This window comes from Theobroma cacao, chromosome 4 (genome assembly GCF_000208745.1).
Source record: "Theobroma cacao cultivar B97-61/B2 chromosome 4, Criollo_cocoa_genome_V2, whole genome shotgun sequence".
NCBI classification, from domain to species: domain Eukaryota; kingdom Viridiplantae; phylum Streptophyta; class Magnoliopsida; order Malvales; family Malvaceae; genus Theobroma; species Theobroma cacao.
The window spans coordinates 23,735,109-23,752,728 of NC_030853.1; the positions used below are offsets into that span (position 1 = coordinate 23,735,109).

A 17,620-nucleotide genomic window follows, 5' to 3' on the forward strand; every position below is an offset into this window, starting at 1 on the left:
ATTATTAATTTCACCACCGAACGAATTCTAAATTTAGTAATGAATAGGACGGTATAATATAATTTTAATCACACGAGATTGAGATTATTAGATATAATTAAACGTGTATATATATGTATATTATAAAGGTATAATTCTAATTACAAGTTTTTGAGTTAGATAAAACCAAACGTGTATTAAGTTAGGGTTCCGTCTTTGAATTAGTGATCCAAATTCCAACATCACTGTTATAAGCTTTGATGGTGAAAACAAAAAATAATTTACGCAGCGGCACATGCTGGCAGTCACATACTTAAATAAAAGTCTAAACTTTAGAAAAAGAAAAAGGTTAGTACAGCGAAGTTAGAGGTCCCCCTATCCTAGACATATAGGTTATAATTGAACAAGGTGGAGACGGACGAAACTTGAAGTGTATCGTCCTATTTAAACTAATTATTTTAACATTAAGTTGCAAAAAGTTAGAATATGTTTATGTTGTTTTATGTCTTTTGCAATCAGTCCTTGACTTTTCAAGCGTGACCCAAACCCAACCACTTTGCTCTGTGGATTCCAAGCATGCACACTTGATTGATACATCAACCAATATTTATGTAAATCTTATGGTATTAATTCCTGAATTCGAAGCACAAAGGTAGATTGAAAGGACCACCTTTTTTCCTTCTTTACAATCATGGTAGATAGATTTATAAAATCATCTCGCATGTGTTGAGAAAGGCATCTCTTTAAAAGAAGTAGCTGATTGTTATAATTGTTTTATATATAAGGCGAATTTTGATAAATTAGTATTGAAAATTTAAGTTTTAAATAATTTAATTATTATGATTCTTTGGAAATAATTAAGCATCTCTTCAGCGTTTTTTTGTTGTGATAACTAAAGAAAATTGGGACATGTAGTTCATGGACGAATTATCCTGCATGCAAACTTATGTCAAGATATGAACGAGTTGGATATATGATGACAATTTGTATTAAAAAATTAGGTTCGCATTCTATATCATTATTTATTTATTTTTATTTAAGTTTCATTGCTTTTTAGTTTTTACATATTTAACCTAATATGATTTAAACACTTAAGCATTTGATTTATTGATTGATACATAATCTTCATATTTAAAAAGTAAGTTTCGAATTTCTCATCTCTCAATTGTAAAAATAAAAAATCTAATATGATTTAAGCTGGTCATTAAGTATTAGTGAGTAATCTCCTAATAACTTTCGTCCACTACATTAAATTAAAAAGTATTTGATGAGTCCCATATAACTTTGGTCCACTACATTAAATTAAAAAGTCTTTGATGAGTGCCATATAATTTTATTTCGTTTATTGATAAATTTAAAAGGTTTATAATTAATTTAATATAAATTACATATTCATTAAATTCCTAATTAAGTTTGTATGAATGTTTAATTTTACGGATTCTGTACCTTTTCAAATTACTCATCAATGCAAATATAAAAAATTACTCATTAATTAAGTATTAATTTATGACTCATTGGATGGTATACAAATTCTTTATGTAATAATAATACATTAATTATAAATTCTTTTTTATTCCTATCACTTACAATTATAATTCATTAAACTTATAATTGTCCAAAACTCAAACACTTCTTTCTATTATTGGATAAATATAAAGTAAAAAATTGAAATGATCCAAAGTGGTGACAACATAAATTACGGGCTGAGGTGAAAACATCCCACCACGTGTCTGAAGGAGAGAGGAGGCTTGGATTCTGCTCCACTGTTGTTGTTCTCGTATGGATAGGCCATTTTATCTCTCTTAATTTCCTTTTGCGTGTTGACTGTGAATTAATATATATATATATACTTGTTCATTATTATATATATAATTTTGTTTACTGAATTGAACTTGGTAATATATATATTATATATATCCAATATGGCATCAGAGTCAAGGGGTTAAAATTGGTGAATATTTCTTGGATTATTTATGGTGCAATCAACGTAAATTGAGATGTAGACATTCCGTGTAATTGGGGAGTACGTTTCAAGCTTTCGTTTTTTTCCTTGAATATGTCCGCACGCCCCTGACCTAAAACTATAGTTCAAGACTTCATCAACTGATCAGAGCCATTCCCTTAATCTTGTTAATTTATTGTAACGCCACCCTTAATCCACACTTTGGTTTGCTTTATCTCCCTCCATGTTTATACGCAAAAACCCATTTCTTTATACAATCATGTCATCTTAATGTTCACACTTGTACTAGCTACAGCCTTTTCCTTTATGACCCTCCCCCTTAATTCCTCTCCCTCTCTCTCGCTATATAGTATATCAAGCTCCAACAGTTTCCCCGCGAGCAACAAATAATGGAATCGAAAGAAGTTGAGTTCTCTTTCTCTTCTCCTCCCCTCTCCTCAACTAGGTAGTGAAAACAAATCCCTCAGATACTTGGAAAACTTTTCATCAAAACGCATGGGTGATACCCTTTTGATTTAATTTGATGTTTAATTTAACATGGGTTTTTCAATTGTTCATGCAGATGGTGGTGCAGGGACACGGTTGCTGTAGTCACCGGAGCCAACAAAGGCATAGGATTTGCGCTAGTGAAGCGATTTGCAGAGCTGGGGTTAACGGTGGTTTTGACTGCTAGAGATGTAGAAAGAGGAAACAAAGCAGCCGAGTCACTCAGGGAGCAAGGGCTTCCTAACGTACACTTCTCTCCCCTTGATGTTTCAAAGCCTGCTTCCATCCAAACCTTTGTGTCATGGCTGGATACAACGTTTGGAGGGTTGGATATTCTTGTAAGTCTATTAATCATCGCTTGCATTGTAATTGTCAGATATACACATCACAGTTTTAATTTCTCTTTTCTTTTTTTTTTTTTAAAAAAAAAAGATAAAGATAAAGATTAATAATAGATAGTACATTTATTTGTGATAAATAGCTCACTATCGTTCTAGGGGCTATTTTGTTTTTTGTGTATATAGATATATAGGAATGAACATTTATTAATCTCATATAGTTTAAGGTGCATGTCTTCCATGTGCTCTCATGGCCTGAGATGCTGGACCAGATGCGATCTAATAAGACCAGGGCTTGATACTTTTCCTTTTTTTTTTCTTTAATTCGTCACACACATTTTCCTTCGTTCATCTACTGTTGAGTATTTTCCACGATGATTATAAGGAGAGAGAGGAGATCACATGGAGAAATTAGTCTCAGATATGATCCTAATTTCCAAGATTGTTTTCTCAATCAAAATAGTCCTTCCTCCAGTTATGGTTTCCCTGTCATTGATTTTTTTTTTGGGTCAAATTGAATTCAATTTTGTTCATTATTAACAATATTATAAAGTTATAAATTTGAATAAAAATAAAATTTATAAATTTTGAATTTTAAATTCTTCAAAATATATTTTGTTCAATTTTTTAAAAAAAATAATAAATAAAATTGAGTTCATTTAATCAAAAATGTCAAACAAAAATAAATAAAGTAGGACAAGAGAAGTATTGTCATCAAGGGTTTTGATTATAATTAATGAATATTTTTATGATTATTTTTATTATTATAAGAATTTTGCTAAAAAATTCTAATTAAGAACACTTGATAAAATTATTAAAAGACACTTATTGTAATTACTATATTAAATAATATATTTACTAAATTATTGAAAATCATCTCTTTAACTATCAGCTATTGTATTCAATATTATAAAAATTAAGAAAAGTATTTTTAACAAAAATCATCAATATAATCAGAATTTTTATATACATATTGAATAAATCTTATTAATAGTTAATGAAAGTCATTCGATACAATAGAGATTCTTATATATTTGTAAATTAAATAAATCTTATTAACATTAATAATAAAAAATACTGAAATGATAATTTTAAAATATAATGAACAAATATTTTCATCAATTAAAAAGTTTTCCAATATACATAATTTTATATATATTAGTATAATATACAGTTACCTGATGATTCTTCATTATTTCAATATTAGAGATAAACAAGTAATCTTTTAAACCCTTACCTAATAGTCTCCCTTGATAATGACTGGAGAAAGAGTTTTTAAGCACTAATATACAGAGTTGACACTATCCCTAATCCCATAAACAAAAATTAATGTGATCGGTGCATCTGATTCTTCATCAAGTTCGAGATTACATAACCTTGTTTAGCAATTGAATTAGGTTTTTCTTAATTTATTTTATGTTTGGGTGTGGAAAACCTATATCTTTCTACCAATTGTTTATCATTATATAAATTTGACCAGCACTAATAATTTATTTAGTTTCACATTAAAATAGTATTAAAAAAAGAAAGAAACTATTGGTCATCAGTGCCTCCTTTCAGTAGTCAAATTTTGAGCTGTATTGTGTATGAATTTCAACATTAACTTGATAGTTATGATTCTTCTACTAGCTGTAAAAGAACCAATATTTGTCTTACTTATGCTAGCTATTTATTCTAATTATATGCTACTATATAATAAAAATTTAATTAATTGAAAGGCAGCCCTACTTGACATTAATTATATTAAGCACCCTTTCCATATTTAGATTTTGCACTCTATTTTTTAAACATCAACATTGGCATATATATGAGGGTATGACCAAATTAATTTAAATTAAATAATCTATCCCAAGGCATCATATTCTTAACAATTCCATATAGGTTATTGACGGTGATTGGCATTTCATGAAAAATATATTAATACTCTAATTATTATTATTATTATTAATTTTTAATTTTCAGGTTAACAATGCTGCTGTTTCGTTCAACGAGATCGATGAGAACTCGGTGGAGTACGCGGAGACTGTCATCAAAACCAATTTCTATGGAGCCAAGTTACTCACTGAGTCACTCTTGCCCTTGTTTCGCTTTTCAACTTCCATAAGCCGGATACTTAACATTAGCTCCAGGCTTGGCTCCATGAACGTAAGTAGCAAATAATCTTAATTTTGCTTTAAATTTAAGCTTCCTTTACTTACTGTCAAAAAACAAAAACAAAATTGTAATTGATATTAACACTAATAAGTTTTTTATTCCATATCATCATTATATAAATATTTCGTGTCACATGTCAGGACGGAAACTTATTTATATTTAATGATTGATTAATTAAGGATGTATTATTTATATAATATTAATAATTAAAATATTATTTTTTTAAACCAATGACTCGATGATCCAAAATAAAAAAATTTTAAGAAATTCTGTAAATGAATTTTTGATTGTATGAAAATATTAAAGTTTTTTTTAATTTTAATCGAATTTCTTGTGTTACATATATTTATCTTAAATTAATTGCAACCATATAATTCCTTGATGCATACAGAAAGTGAGAGACCTTAACATAAAAGCAACTCTGCAAAATGAGAGGCTATCGGAGGAACAAATAGAAGAGGTGGTGAATTTGTTTCTTCAAAGTGTGAAGAATGGAACGTGGCAAAGTGAAGGGTGGCCGGAGATATGGACGGACTACTCAGTTTCAAAGCTGGCACTGAATGCTTATTCTAGGGTTCTGGCCAAGCGGTTCCAAGGGAGTAGATTAAGCATTAATTGCTTTTGCCCTGGCTTCACTCAAACATCCATGACTCGTGGGCAGGGCACTCACACCCCAGATGAGGCCGCCGAGGTTGGTGCTAGGCTGGCCTTGCTTCCCCCTGACCATTTACCAACTGGACAATTTTTTCTAGGATTTGGACCTTATAACAAATCTAAACTATAAAACATTTATCCGATTTATATTTAATTTACTATTAGTGCATAAATTTTATATATTATATATGTGAATCATATGATATTGTCTCATTTAATAAATAAATTTTTAAAAAATAAAAATTTTAAAAAACAAATACTCATGATTTTAAAAGAATTTATTTTGAAAGATTTTTGAATTTTTATCTTTACACGTTTATAAGTGTGACGTCTCGTTAATTATGAAGTGTAGTTGAAGAAAACCCGAATCTTATGACGTCTATTTTTTGGCTCTTAAGATTAAAGATACTTAATTTTGGGAAAGGTATTACTGGATTAATTTTATATAGCTCTCTTGGGCATATTAGTTGAGCAGTCGAACAGAAGAGGAAAGATGAGAAGAAATAGAAAAGAAAGGAGGAGAGGAAAAAAGGGCTAAAATTGGAGAGATAAAAAAGGTGAAAAAAGATTAAAGCAATATAAATATAATTAAATATAAAAAAAAGAAAGAAAAAGGGAAATTTTCTTTGATAATATAAGAACATAATTTTAATTTTATTTATTGTAAAGCAAAAGGAAGAAGAACAAAAATTAAAGGATAAAAAAAATATATATATATATATATTCAATATTTTTTAATTTTAAATATTATGTTTTTAATATATTCAAAATTATGTACATATATAAATTAAAAAAAATTGTAGAAACTATGAAATTTTGTAGTTGCTCTGCGTTAAGAAAAAAGACTACTGAAATAAGGAATTAGAAATTGTTATTAAAGAAAAAAAATTAACATATATAAAATTTAACTAAAATAAGAAGGGTATTTTAATTACAGAAGTTTCACTCTTTATGCCATTTTCCATTTTGATAATAACTTATTGTGTAAATATAAATATAAATATAAATTATAGACTATACTAGATATTGTGTGCCTGTGTGTGATTATGATGTAAACAATTTAAGCTACTCTTAAGTCTTGCTTTATAAATGCTCGAGTTTGACTCGTTCACTTTTTAATTGAAATTTGGTTTAAGCAACATGAATAACGAATCAAGTATGAGTTTAGTAATATTTATAAAATTTTTAATTTTTTTATAATATTTAATGTTTTATTTATACATAAGTAGAGCATTATAATTATTTACATATTTTTTAAGGTTTATTTAATTTTTAAATTCAAGTGCAAACCTACTGTTGAGTGGGGTTTCAAGCTTTTTATTGAACTTAATTGAGTCAGACTCGAGTCAAACGGGGCTAAACCAAATTTTACTTAATGGGCTTTTAGACCAAGATCCAGGCCCAATATATTTTGCTTGCCCATCACCATTTCTACCAAATCCAACCGCTGACTGCTGCCTGGGTCTCTGTCTTCCAACTCCGCACTATTTCCTCTCTGTTTCTCTTTTTGTTCTGAACTCTAGCTAAGCTCAAAACAACCGTCGCCTTGAGATTTCCAGGTCAGCTTTGGCTTCCACATATTCTATTTTCTTTTAGAGAAACAATTTGGGTTTGTAGAAAAGTGTTAGGAAGATTATCACTCCATTATTTTGTAAAAGTTCGAACGAAATACTTATTTGTTTTAACATTAAAATGGTAGCTGTTGCCTTTGGTGTATTTATATATGTGAATTCAATTTTTTTGAGAGGTATGAGAAATGGGTTTTATTGTTATGGAGTGAAATCGTCGAAATACATGTACTACAATCAATGGAAGTGGAAAAGATCACGACTTTGTTAGAGATATTCATTGTTTTGATAATTGTTTGAAGGATAACCCAAAGCCTGATTTTGTTCTTAAAACCCTTTTGTTTGAAATCATCATTCTTAGTTTGTGTTTTTCAATTTGATTCCTCAGTTTTTGGTTGTGCTTATCTTTAGATTTGTATATGTATTACTATCAATTTGTCTGTAAAAATCACTAAGATATATTTGGTTTTTTTTTTTACTACTTGACTTTGTGTATGGAAGCAAAAATTGTGTATAGATACAAAAGCAAATAATTTTTTTTAAATAATTAAAAAATTGATTTGATTTTTAGAGTATCAAATGCATGATTTTACTTTTATACAGAACAATTGTGCTGGAGTCAGTGTGGCTTCCTTTTCTAAATTTTGGTTTTGCTTTTGGCCATTTCTTAGGAAGCAAAATAAAATAGGGAAAAGCTAGCAACAAAGAAATGGAGCCTAAATATTTCTTCCCTTCAAATTTCCTGTTCTTTATTTCTTTTTCATTGCTTTTTTTCCTTGTTTTTTTCCATCTCCTTTTCCAAGAAATGAATCAAGCATTAACTTTTCTGTGCTGAAAAAAATAGTTTTTAGGGCCAGCGTGTTCCTTTACTCTCTTTTTCCACCCATTGCCAAGGGAAGTTTTGGAAAGTAGACTGATTTCTTGTGGTTTTCAGCTTTGAAGGCATAAACATATTACTCTTACTTTCTGCTTCTAAGATGGCTGGGCTTTTGGGATATAACAGCCTTGCACCAAAGACTAAGAATCTGGTAGTTGCCGGGGGCTTGACGGCATTTGTATTTGGGGTATATTTCTACACCATGAGAGCTGTTGGTGGTACGGATGAGCTTCAGGTGGCTATAGATAAGTTTGAGGAGCACAAAAAGCAAGATGCTCGAGCAAGCATGGCATCAAAGGCTTGATCTCTTGACTCTTTCTGTAATAATGAAGTCAAGAACAAGGTAAAGGTCTTTATGTAAGAGTCACTTATTATGTACCTGAATCAATGTTTTGAACTAATTGTCTTTGTTGGTTATACATTATAGTGTAGCTGGTAATAATGAACTTGACATTTTGCTTCTTTCCTTGGACATATTCTTCAAAGTAATGTGTCTTGGTTATACGTTATAATGTACATGATAATCTTTAAAATAAGAGAAGAAAAAAATTTCTCCTAATTTTTTATTTGCTTGAAGTTTTTCATAAAGTTATAGGTTGCTTTTAACTATTGTTGCTTAGTTTTGCTTCTTTTGTGAGTTTCAGAAGATGAGGATTGTAATGCAATTTATGTGAGAAGGTGACGAAGAACCTAACAGGATAGTATATTGACAAGTATGAAAAATCATGTTCAATTTCATTCTGTTGTTAAGTCCTATGTTGCTTTGAGTCTCTGGCTATACATTTCCTTGAAGTATCCTGCCCAGCACATATTAGATGGAAAAGACTATAGGGTTTGACGCTCCAAATATATGGAAAAAAACTAAAAAGGATGGAACACACTTATATAGGACAGATGCCCGTATCTGACACTCCCTAATCTGAGTGACATAGTTGTTAACTAATACCAAACTATTGGCCTCTTCTGTTCTTGGCTATGATCCTTTAAGACCTTTGAGACTGGAAAGAAAGGCCTTATTGTATACGAGGCTGGCGCCATCAACAAGGTACGGCTTTGGAAGAGTCAGATTTGTAATCTGGTGACTTTACGAGAAAAGAAAATGCTTACTCCTATCCATCCGCAATATGGGTTAATAAGCCAAACTTGTGCCAGCTTCCGGTCGGTCCTGGGAGAAAACTTTTGGCTTGGAAAAAGTACATGTCTATGTAATAAACGACTTACTTACACTCCAAAGGGGGTATGACCCTCCACTGCAAATCATACGATGATCTTGGGAAGCACAGACGCAGCTATGGACAAAGTTTCCGCTAGAGCTTCAAGCATTAATTGCAAGTTTGATTGGGAGAAAAAGCCTTGACAGTGTATGAATTGTCATGTAAAACACAGTGCAAGTATAAGATCAACGAACAGGGTTGATGCTTGAATCTGGGAGAGGATGTCTCTGATTTGGTGTAATAGGAACTCTATCCTTAGTGCTAGTTATAAAAATAAAATAAACATCAAACATTATATTTAAAAAAGAGAGAGAGAGTTTTTGTTAAGAGGATACTTGTATAGGAGGTGGTTTCTCGAATATTTAATTCAAAGTAAAATCAAATACTTGGTTCATCTGTAACAAATAAGTGAATATAATTTGCCTAATCCCAGGTGGCCATAAAGGCATTGCTGGGCAGATCTTAATGCCTTCAATTAAATCTCAAGATTTGAATTAAGATTCTATGAGTAAACAGAAAACGGGTCACAACCACTATCCTAGTACTCATTTGGCTCAAGCACCTATGTTGAAAGAAGCCTTCAATCTTCCAACAAGGTGTGGCATCGTCTTCATGTTATCCTCTATTGACTGGTTGACACATGACTCCAACTCATTGATTGCCTCAGTTTTAATCTGTTGAAGCTTAGCTGATTCAAACTTGTCTTGGCAGACCATCAAGGATCTATTTAACCTTTCCTACATCCATTAGAACAAGTATTCATTAGTGTACTATTATGGTGCAATATCTGACATGAAAGGTCAACACAATTGCACAAAACATGAAGAATCCTTAGATTGTGCAAAAGAATTAACTTCAATTTGCACCATAAATAACAAAAAAATGAAGAATCCTTTATCTAAAGTAGAAAAACAGTTTTTCTTCAAAGAACAATAACAAGATTTCTAGCTCCAATCACCAAGTCTTCCTCCACCAGACAGACATTATTTATATGGTGAAAATAAATTCCCTGAGTGATGAAAGAAACATACTGATTGAATCATTCAATATACCAACAAAGTGACTAGAAAAGCAACATTAAATAGAATTTTTCCTGCACAACTCTTTTTCTTCTTCTTTGTCCCATCCTCATATCTCTTTATCACATTATCCAGTTTTCTATTTCAATCTCCAAATGGAACAAATCTACAATACTAGTCTGGTATTGAGTTTAGTTGCCCAGCTACATTGGAATCAGTAATCACATTCAATCAGGTCTACACTTTACAAACTATGTTGCAGTAATAACTCTTTGCCGAATGCTTTCTACTGCACGTAAAATCAACTTTAAGGTATCCTATACTGCATTTGAATGCATTTTCCAATAAATAATCATTGATTCAGGTTAAAGAAGCAAATAAACTTCTCCAGAGACTAGCGCAAGTTAACTACCATTGGCCGTACAGAAGCAAAAAGGGGGAGGGATGAATAGCATATGAGCCAATAGCCTCTCATAGAGTACATTCCTCCATTATTGTCCGGAACTTATGGTAGCTGACTGGATTGCTCGCAGGGAAGGTACTCGATACAGAATTTTGTGATACATGGGGATAGTGAACTTTCTATATGACAGAAAACCAAATGGAGAAGGATCTTCACCTTTGACATTTCCTAACAAAGGAAAGGGGTAGTGTTTGTCCATCACATCATATCAAATCCAAGGATCCTCTCTGTTTAACTACTTAGAAAATGCATACCAGTTGAAAGAAGAAATGCGAGAGCAAATGCATTTAATATTGCTAACTTTTGGAAACCCTTCTGAAATAAAGCTCCAGGAAAGCATTCAAAACAGACAATAACAGCAGCTCATATTTAAAATGGAAAGAAACTGTATAAGGTCCCTAAATTTGTAAAGATAGAAAGAACGGAGGTCAAGTGGAAGAAAGAAATGAAGTGAAATTTGAAGAAAATTTTAGCCTTGGAAAGGTAAAGCTGTTCAATGAAGAGAAAACCGAAGCACAGTAAAGTATTTTTCTGGAACCAAAAATTAGAAAAACAAATGAACTTACTTGAAACTTGGCCATCTCATTCTCAAAATGCTGTTGAGCATTAACAACAGGAACACTGCAATGTTCTACACAATTGCTTATCTCCTCTTGTTTCCTTCTTCTGTCAAAGCACTCGTACGCACACTTGAAATACGCTTGCTGCAACCAATCATCATGAGAATTTTAAACAAAATAAAAATCACCACAACCAAGGAGTTAAATTCTTTATCAGAACTGATTAGCCAAAACAATTAAAACAAATAAACAGACTTGATATCTTACAAAATTTCCAAAAAACTAAGAAAAACGTAAAGGCTTTGATACCCAAAGCAATCAGCAAGTTCAAAACTTTACCTTCTAAATCTCTATATGGTTCTAACAATTCCTAAGCATGAACAAAACAGAACCCATTGACCAAAACGAATCAAACAGCCCGGAGAAATCATACAGGGGTTATAAACATGAGAAATTGACAAACAGAGAAAAGATGCCCACGAAAAAAAAGACAAGTCAAGATCCCAACTTTGGGGTAGAAAGAGAGGAGGAGACCTGAAGAGTGAAATTGATGTGGTCTTGGACAGGAGCAAGTTGAGCTTGAGCAGCCAAATTCACTTCATTCAGTTTCTTCCTCATTCTTTCTGAAACCAATTGCTGTTCCATTGCTGCTATGTGATCCATTTTCGTTTCTTTTTTTTCTCCCTGCTTTCCTTTTTGATTCTTTCCAACTTACCTGTTATAGGGTTTATAGGGTTTTTGGCTGCTGACAAGCTGCTCAAATCAGAAGTTCAAAGGAGTTTAGTTTATTCTGTTGAAGAGCGGTCAGGTCCAAGTCCAACCATCCAACCCAATAGTAATTATCCATTGGGCTCAAACAGCCCATGTTGAAAAGAAATTTACTAATTTTTTTATTTGAGAGTAATCTACGAGGTGGTTGGTTTAATATTTAAAAAAATTTCTAAATTATTTAATAAGTTTTAAAAAATATTTATTTGTTATTAAATGTTTATATTTTTATTTTGTCTAAATAAATTCTCATGATTTACAATTGACTGCATAATTTATCTTCAAATTTTAACTCTTTAAAGATCCTACAAAGTTTTAAATTGATTTTTTGTTTGTTTTGCCTAATAAATTGAAAATTTCAATCCTTAAGATGCAGTATTATTATTGTAATTTTAAGAATCGGAATATTTGAGCATTTAATTTTTTAGTAATTTTATGAATTGAAAATATTTTGTTTAAAAAAAATGGAAATTCGAATTATGATTGATAGAAGAAAAAGAAAATTGCATGGGGGTTGGATACGAATACTGGGATTTGCTGCTTGCGAGACAGGCTTTCACGTTTTTCAGTCAATAAATTTACCTTTGTCCTTCTGTATCCTGGATTACAGCAGACGCAACCATCAAAAGCGAAAGCAAATGGAAAACAGCACCAAACCACTACAACAACAAAACCAATCATCTCCAACATGCGAAAACCTTCCGTCACTCCTCTCGTCATTCGTCGACACCTTCATAGACTTCTCAGTCAGCGGTCTCTTCTTACCCCAACAGCAACAAACTCCTCAGAAAGCCCTTCAAACTCATATCCCTTCCCCCGATCGTCTAGTTGCCATCGGCGACCTCCATGGCGATCTTGAGAAATCCAAGCAAGCCTTCCGTCTCGCCGGCCTCATTGATGGGTCCGATCGTTGGTCGGGTGGGTCCGCCACCGTTGTTCAGATTGGCGACGTGCTTGACCGTGGTGGGGAGGAGCTCAAGATTCTTTATTTCTTGGACAAGTTGAAGCGTGAAGCTGTTAAAAGTGGTGGGCAGTTGATAACTTTGAATGGTAATCATGAGATAATGAATGTGGAAGGTGATTTCAGGTATGTAACTGAAAAGGGTTTAGAGGAATTCAATGTTTGGGCTTATTGGTATGGTGTAGGGAACAAAATGAAGAGTTTGTGTCATGGGTTGGAAAAGCCTAAGGACCCTTTTCATGGGATCCCTCTCTCGTTTCGTGGCGTGGCCGAAAGGTTCTATCATAGTATCAGAGCGAGAATTGCTGCATTGAGACCTGATGGTCCAATTGCTCGTAGATTCTTAGCTGATAATTTGACTGTTTTGGTTGTTGGGGAGTCTGTTTTCGTGCACGGAGGGCTTTTGGAGAAACATGTGGATTATGGATTGGAGAGGATAAATGAGGAGGTGAGGGATTGGATTAATGGGTTGATGGGGAGGCGTGCACCGGGATACTGTAAAGGGAGGAATGCTGTGGTTTGGTTGAGGAAGTTTTCTGATGAGTTGGCAAAGAATTGTGATTGTTCACTTCTAGAACATGTCCTTGCTACTATTCCTGGTGCAAAGAGGATGATTATGGGTCATACGATTCAAGAGATTGGGATTAATGGTGCTTGTGATAATAGAGCAATAAGGATTGATGTGGGAATGTCGAAAGGATGCATCAATGGGTTGCCTGAAGTTTTGGAGATTAATAGGAATTCAGAGTTGAGGGTGTTGACTTCGAATCCAATGTATCAGAACAAGAATAAATCTTATGCAAATGCTGAAAGGAAAGAAGGGCTTGGATTGTTAATACCAGAAAACGGGCCAAAACAAGTTGAAGTGAAAGCTTAGAAGTTTTGACTATCTAAACTGCTGAAAGCTGTTGCCTCAAATATACTGCACATATATTCATTTGCTGGTAACTAGGTAGCATGAAGAACTCATTATTGGGATGTGCATTTTTTGATGTGCACTTGAATTGCAGTCTTTTGTTATACAGTCATTGATTTAGGAATTTGATCAATATGAAGATTCCTTTAGCAATTTTTGGTTGTTGACCCCTTTGTTTGGCTTGATGTTGTTGCTAGTGTTTAAATATAGCCTCAGAAAAGTTTCTCTGCTAGCTGTGTGCGTTGATGTGAACTGTACCTTGTACTGGAATGTGCGTAATAAAAACTTATCCAAGAAATTCAGTCGATTCTTCTTCTGTTATTCTGCATAAGTGCCTTTTCTTTCTACAGCCTTGTAAGAATTAAGCTATGCTTTGTTGATGCAGTCTCTGATTAAGTGAGGAACCTATTTGATAAGAGGTTTTGCCTGTCACCAATATGATGATACCTTTTTTTATTTTTTGTCCTTGGGTATGCTGTACATGGAATTTTTAGCATGAAAGTCCATTCAACCTCATCCAACCATATTCGCACCAGAATTCGGAAGTTTGATGGAGAATTTTATCTTGGCATCCATAAAGAGCTATATTATCATATTGTTGTAAGGTTTTTACAGTTTTTGTTGCTAAGATACCATCTGTTGTAGGAATCGGGGGTGAAGGTTCAACATATAGGAGGAAAAAGTCTATTTCTTTGGGTGGCCGGGGAGGGGTGAAGGTGTAAATAGCCTGTGTTACTATGAATACAATAATATTTCTGATAGCAGAAGATGTAAACATCTTGAATTGAAACTGCAAGAGCTTGCGTTTCCAGCTTAGAAGATGGGCCCAAAACAACTGAATTGTTTTGAGCTTGTTCATTGATTTTCTGTTGTGTGTAACTGTCTCTTCCCTTAAACATATCTCATCAGTAGATGAAAATGATATGGAATTTTCCAGTAAAAGTTCATAATTTAGAACTTGTTTTTATAGATTTGACATTTAGAAGTTCATCTTCATGACATATTTATTTTTGTGGCCTTAGTACCAATATCTCTGGTTGGTTTAAGAGGTCTTTATTTGCCCTTTTCTTCATATGTTCTCCCTAAGTGGTGAATTTAGAGCACTGGCAAACAGTTTTTTTTTTCTATTTGATGAATTGCTTGTCTGTTTATGTACAAGATCAAGCAGGTGGAGAAAGAAGACAGAATTTGCCTATCCTTCTAGAAGGAGAGAATGAGTCTCATGGCAATTACAAAGTTAAGGAAAAAAAAACACTGTCGAATTATATGAGAATATACCCTGGCATTACCTTTTACATGATCTAAGCTTTGTATGAAGATAGTGAATTGGTTTGATTTGAGGATGGAACAAAAAATATTGATTTGATTGAAGCTGCCATTATACACAACATGAAAGCTAATTACCAGGTACTTGGAATAGCTTGCAAAGTAAGGGGGTCATTCTTTCTCATGAAATTCTTTTGACTTCTGCTGGATAATTATATCATATGCACTTAAATAATTTGATTATTCTTTGTTTTCTATATCTATATCTTCACATTTTGTGTCATTATTTTTATTAGGTGGGGTAGAATTTGGGCTGATTTTAGTATATGTATGATGCATTCTTTTATAAATTTCTCATGGCTGCTCTCACTCACATTCTGGGGCGAAGACATTGTTATTAAATATGAGCATTTAAGGGGAAGCAATGGTCAATTTTCATGAAATTCTCACATTTCCAGACTTGAGATTTGTTTTTCACTCCTGTAATTAGAGGGACAGGAAATAACCTGCTGCTTATATATGGGGACTTTGCTTTCGGTTAGGTTTCCTAAGGTTTCTGCTTATCCATCTTTTGGCTGGGTAAACTATGCTTTGACAAAGAAGTATGCCCTACAGAATTATGTTTGACTGTCTTTACAAATATTTTCTTACTATTAATGTCTTCCCTCAGTGTTAGTGGTTGATGTTAGTATTACCATGGTAGTTATTGTGCAGAATAATAATATCTCAGATGTATAATCAACACACCTTTGTACAAGGTGGAAATTATTTTGCCTCGATTTTGATCTTAAAAGGATCAATGGGCAGTAAAAACTATCGTTTAAGAGCCATTTGAAAGTTTGAATTCTACCACTTGTGTGTGTGAAGAGAAAGGATATAGCTGCTGTCTTGCAGAGGCTTTGGCAAGCATGAGTTGAAAAGTTGAGGATTATGTGAGGCATTTTTTGGTCCAATCCCTCCTTTATGTTAGGTACTTACAGTGGAGTCCATCCTTTAAAACTATCCTTCAGTTGAACAGAATTCATTAATCTTTACTGCTTTCTTATGTTAAGAGAAAAGAAGATAGTTGGTGATGATGCCTTGGCAAGTTGAGGATCGGTGAGGCTCTTTTTTGTCCCACTCCCCTCCTTTGATACCATCTTTCAATTACTCCCTAGCATTTGAAAGAAAAAAAGATAGAAACAAATTTGAGGGTCATTGTTGTTGATATAAGCACGCATACTCAAATAATATGGCTTCAGGAAATGCAGATTCAAACCATACATGACAATGGAATGCAAACACCCAAAGCAAATTTATGTCTGCCAAGATTTTAGGAACAATTCCATATATCAGATTCAGATCTCTCAAGCCTTAAGCTTTTTTTCTTTTCCTTGCCTTCTTCCTTGATATATTTATTTTTTTGGATTTGATTGATAGGACTTATCTTCATGCCTTAATTTCTTTGCATGTTTATGATGAATGTATTTGAAACGTAACACAGAAAAGCCAAACCACAGAAAAGGTTTGCTATCTGAAACAGCCCAAGCCCAGCCCAAGATTACACATTAACCTGAACCCAGGTACAAGTCCAACAAAGCCACTAACCAACCATACAAGGGCAGTCCTGTCATTTTATGTTAAAAATTCAGTCTCCGATTATTAGGGTTAGGGTTTTTATTTTTAGGTGGTCACCTCCCACCTCTATATAAAGGACCCTTTACCATCATCAGTCTGTATCTTTTCACAGGGCTCCTCCCTTTCGCCTTTCTCCTCCTCTCTTTTCAAGATTGGTATATTTTGTGTAGGATCGTACGTTATTTTACTTATTTATTTTGCGAAAGCTTTTTCTGTTAAAAGGTTTTAGTTTGGCAAGGAAAGAAGCCAATTTGCAGAGCAGGGGCGTCAAAGTATATAAAAATGGCGTCATTTGCATTGAAGGTTGGCGATAGCATTAAGCGATTCTCCGTGCCCATCAAATTTTATTTTCGTTTTGATCGTGGCCTCGAACAAGTCGCTACATTTTTAATCTTCTTTTTATTGCCTTTTTAATATCAACAAAGTAGATAATTTGAGTGTTGGTGATGGAATAAATAATATTCTGCAAAAAAAAAAATGGTATTGTTTATGATGATAGAAAGGGTCAAACGATCATCATAAAGAAGTCTGTCACCTGTTGAGATGGGTTCTAATTTTTTGAAAGAGATTGGTACTGCGTTTTGATTTAATTTTAGGGTCTAAAAGAAAAACGTTTTCGGAGTAAAACACGAAAAATTAAAAAAAAACAATACTCTCAAAGCAGTGTAGGATTGATTAATATTAATATTTAACTTAAAATATTAAACAAATTAAAAATATTAATATTTAAATTATTCTAATATTATTAAAATTAAAAAAATATTTTTTAATAAAATTATTCAATATAATTTAATATCTTTTATTGGTAAATCGAAAA

At 32.7% G+C, this 17,620-nt stretch overlaps 4 protein-coding genes across 4 annotated transcripts; 3 read left to right on the forward strand and 1 right to left on the reverse strand.

Annotated features, from left to right (window-relative positions):
• On the forward strand, positions 2,058-5,732 carry LOC18602340 ((+)-neomenthol dehydrogenase). Its single transcript, XM_007033663.2, has 4 exons — positions 2,058-2,387; positions 2,505-2,766; positions 4,729-4,911; positions 5,312-5,732. The coding sequence occupies exons 1-4, from the start codon at positions 2,332-2,334 to the stop codon at positions 5,702-5,704; spliced, it is 894 nt and encodes a 297-aa protein (XP_007033725.2). The 5' UTR covers positions 2,058-2,331; the 3' UTR covers positions 5,705-5,732.
• LOC18602341 lies at positions 7,011-8,493 on the forward strand. The gene is made up of 2 exons (XM_007033665.2): positions 7,011-7,133; positions 8,077-8,493. Exon 2 carries the CDS (start codon positions 8,120-8,122, stop codon positions 8,321-8,323), a length of 204 nt encoding a protein of 67 aa, XP_007033727.2. The 5' UTR covers positions 7,011-7,133; positions 8,077-8,119; the 3' UTR covers positions 8,324-8,493.
• On the reverse strand, positions 9,569-12,034 carry LOC18602342 (protein FAM136A). The gene is made up of 3 exons (XM_007033667.2): positions 11,810-12,034; positions 11,282-11,419; positions 9,569-9,970 (listed from the first exon to the last, which is right to left on the reverse strand). Exons 1-3 carry the CDS (start codon positions 11,936-11,938, stop codon positions 9,788-9,790), a joined length of 450 nt encoding a protein of 149 aa, XP_007033729.1. The 5' UTR covers positions 11,939-12,034; the 3' UTR covers positions 9,569-9,787.
• LOC18602343 (shewanella-like protein phosphatase 2) lies at positions 12,548-14,236 on the forward strand. Its single transcript, XM_007033668.2, has one exon. The coding sequence runs from the start codon at positions 12,682-12,684 to the stop codon at positions 13,879-13,881; it is 1,200 nt and encodes a 399-aa protein (XP_007033730.2). The 5' UTR covers positions 12,548-12,681; the 3' UTR covers positions 13,882-14,236.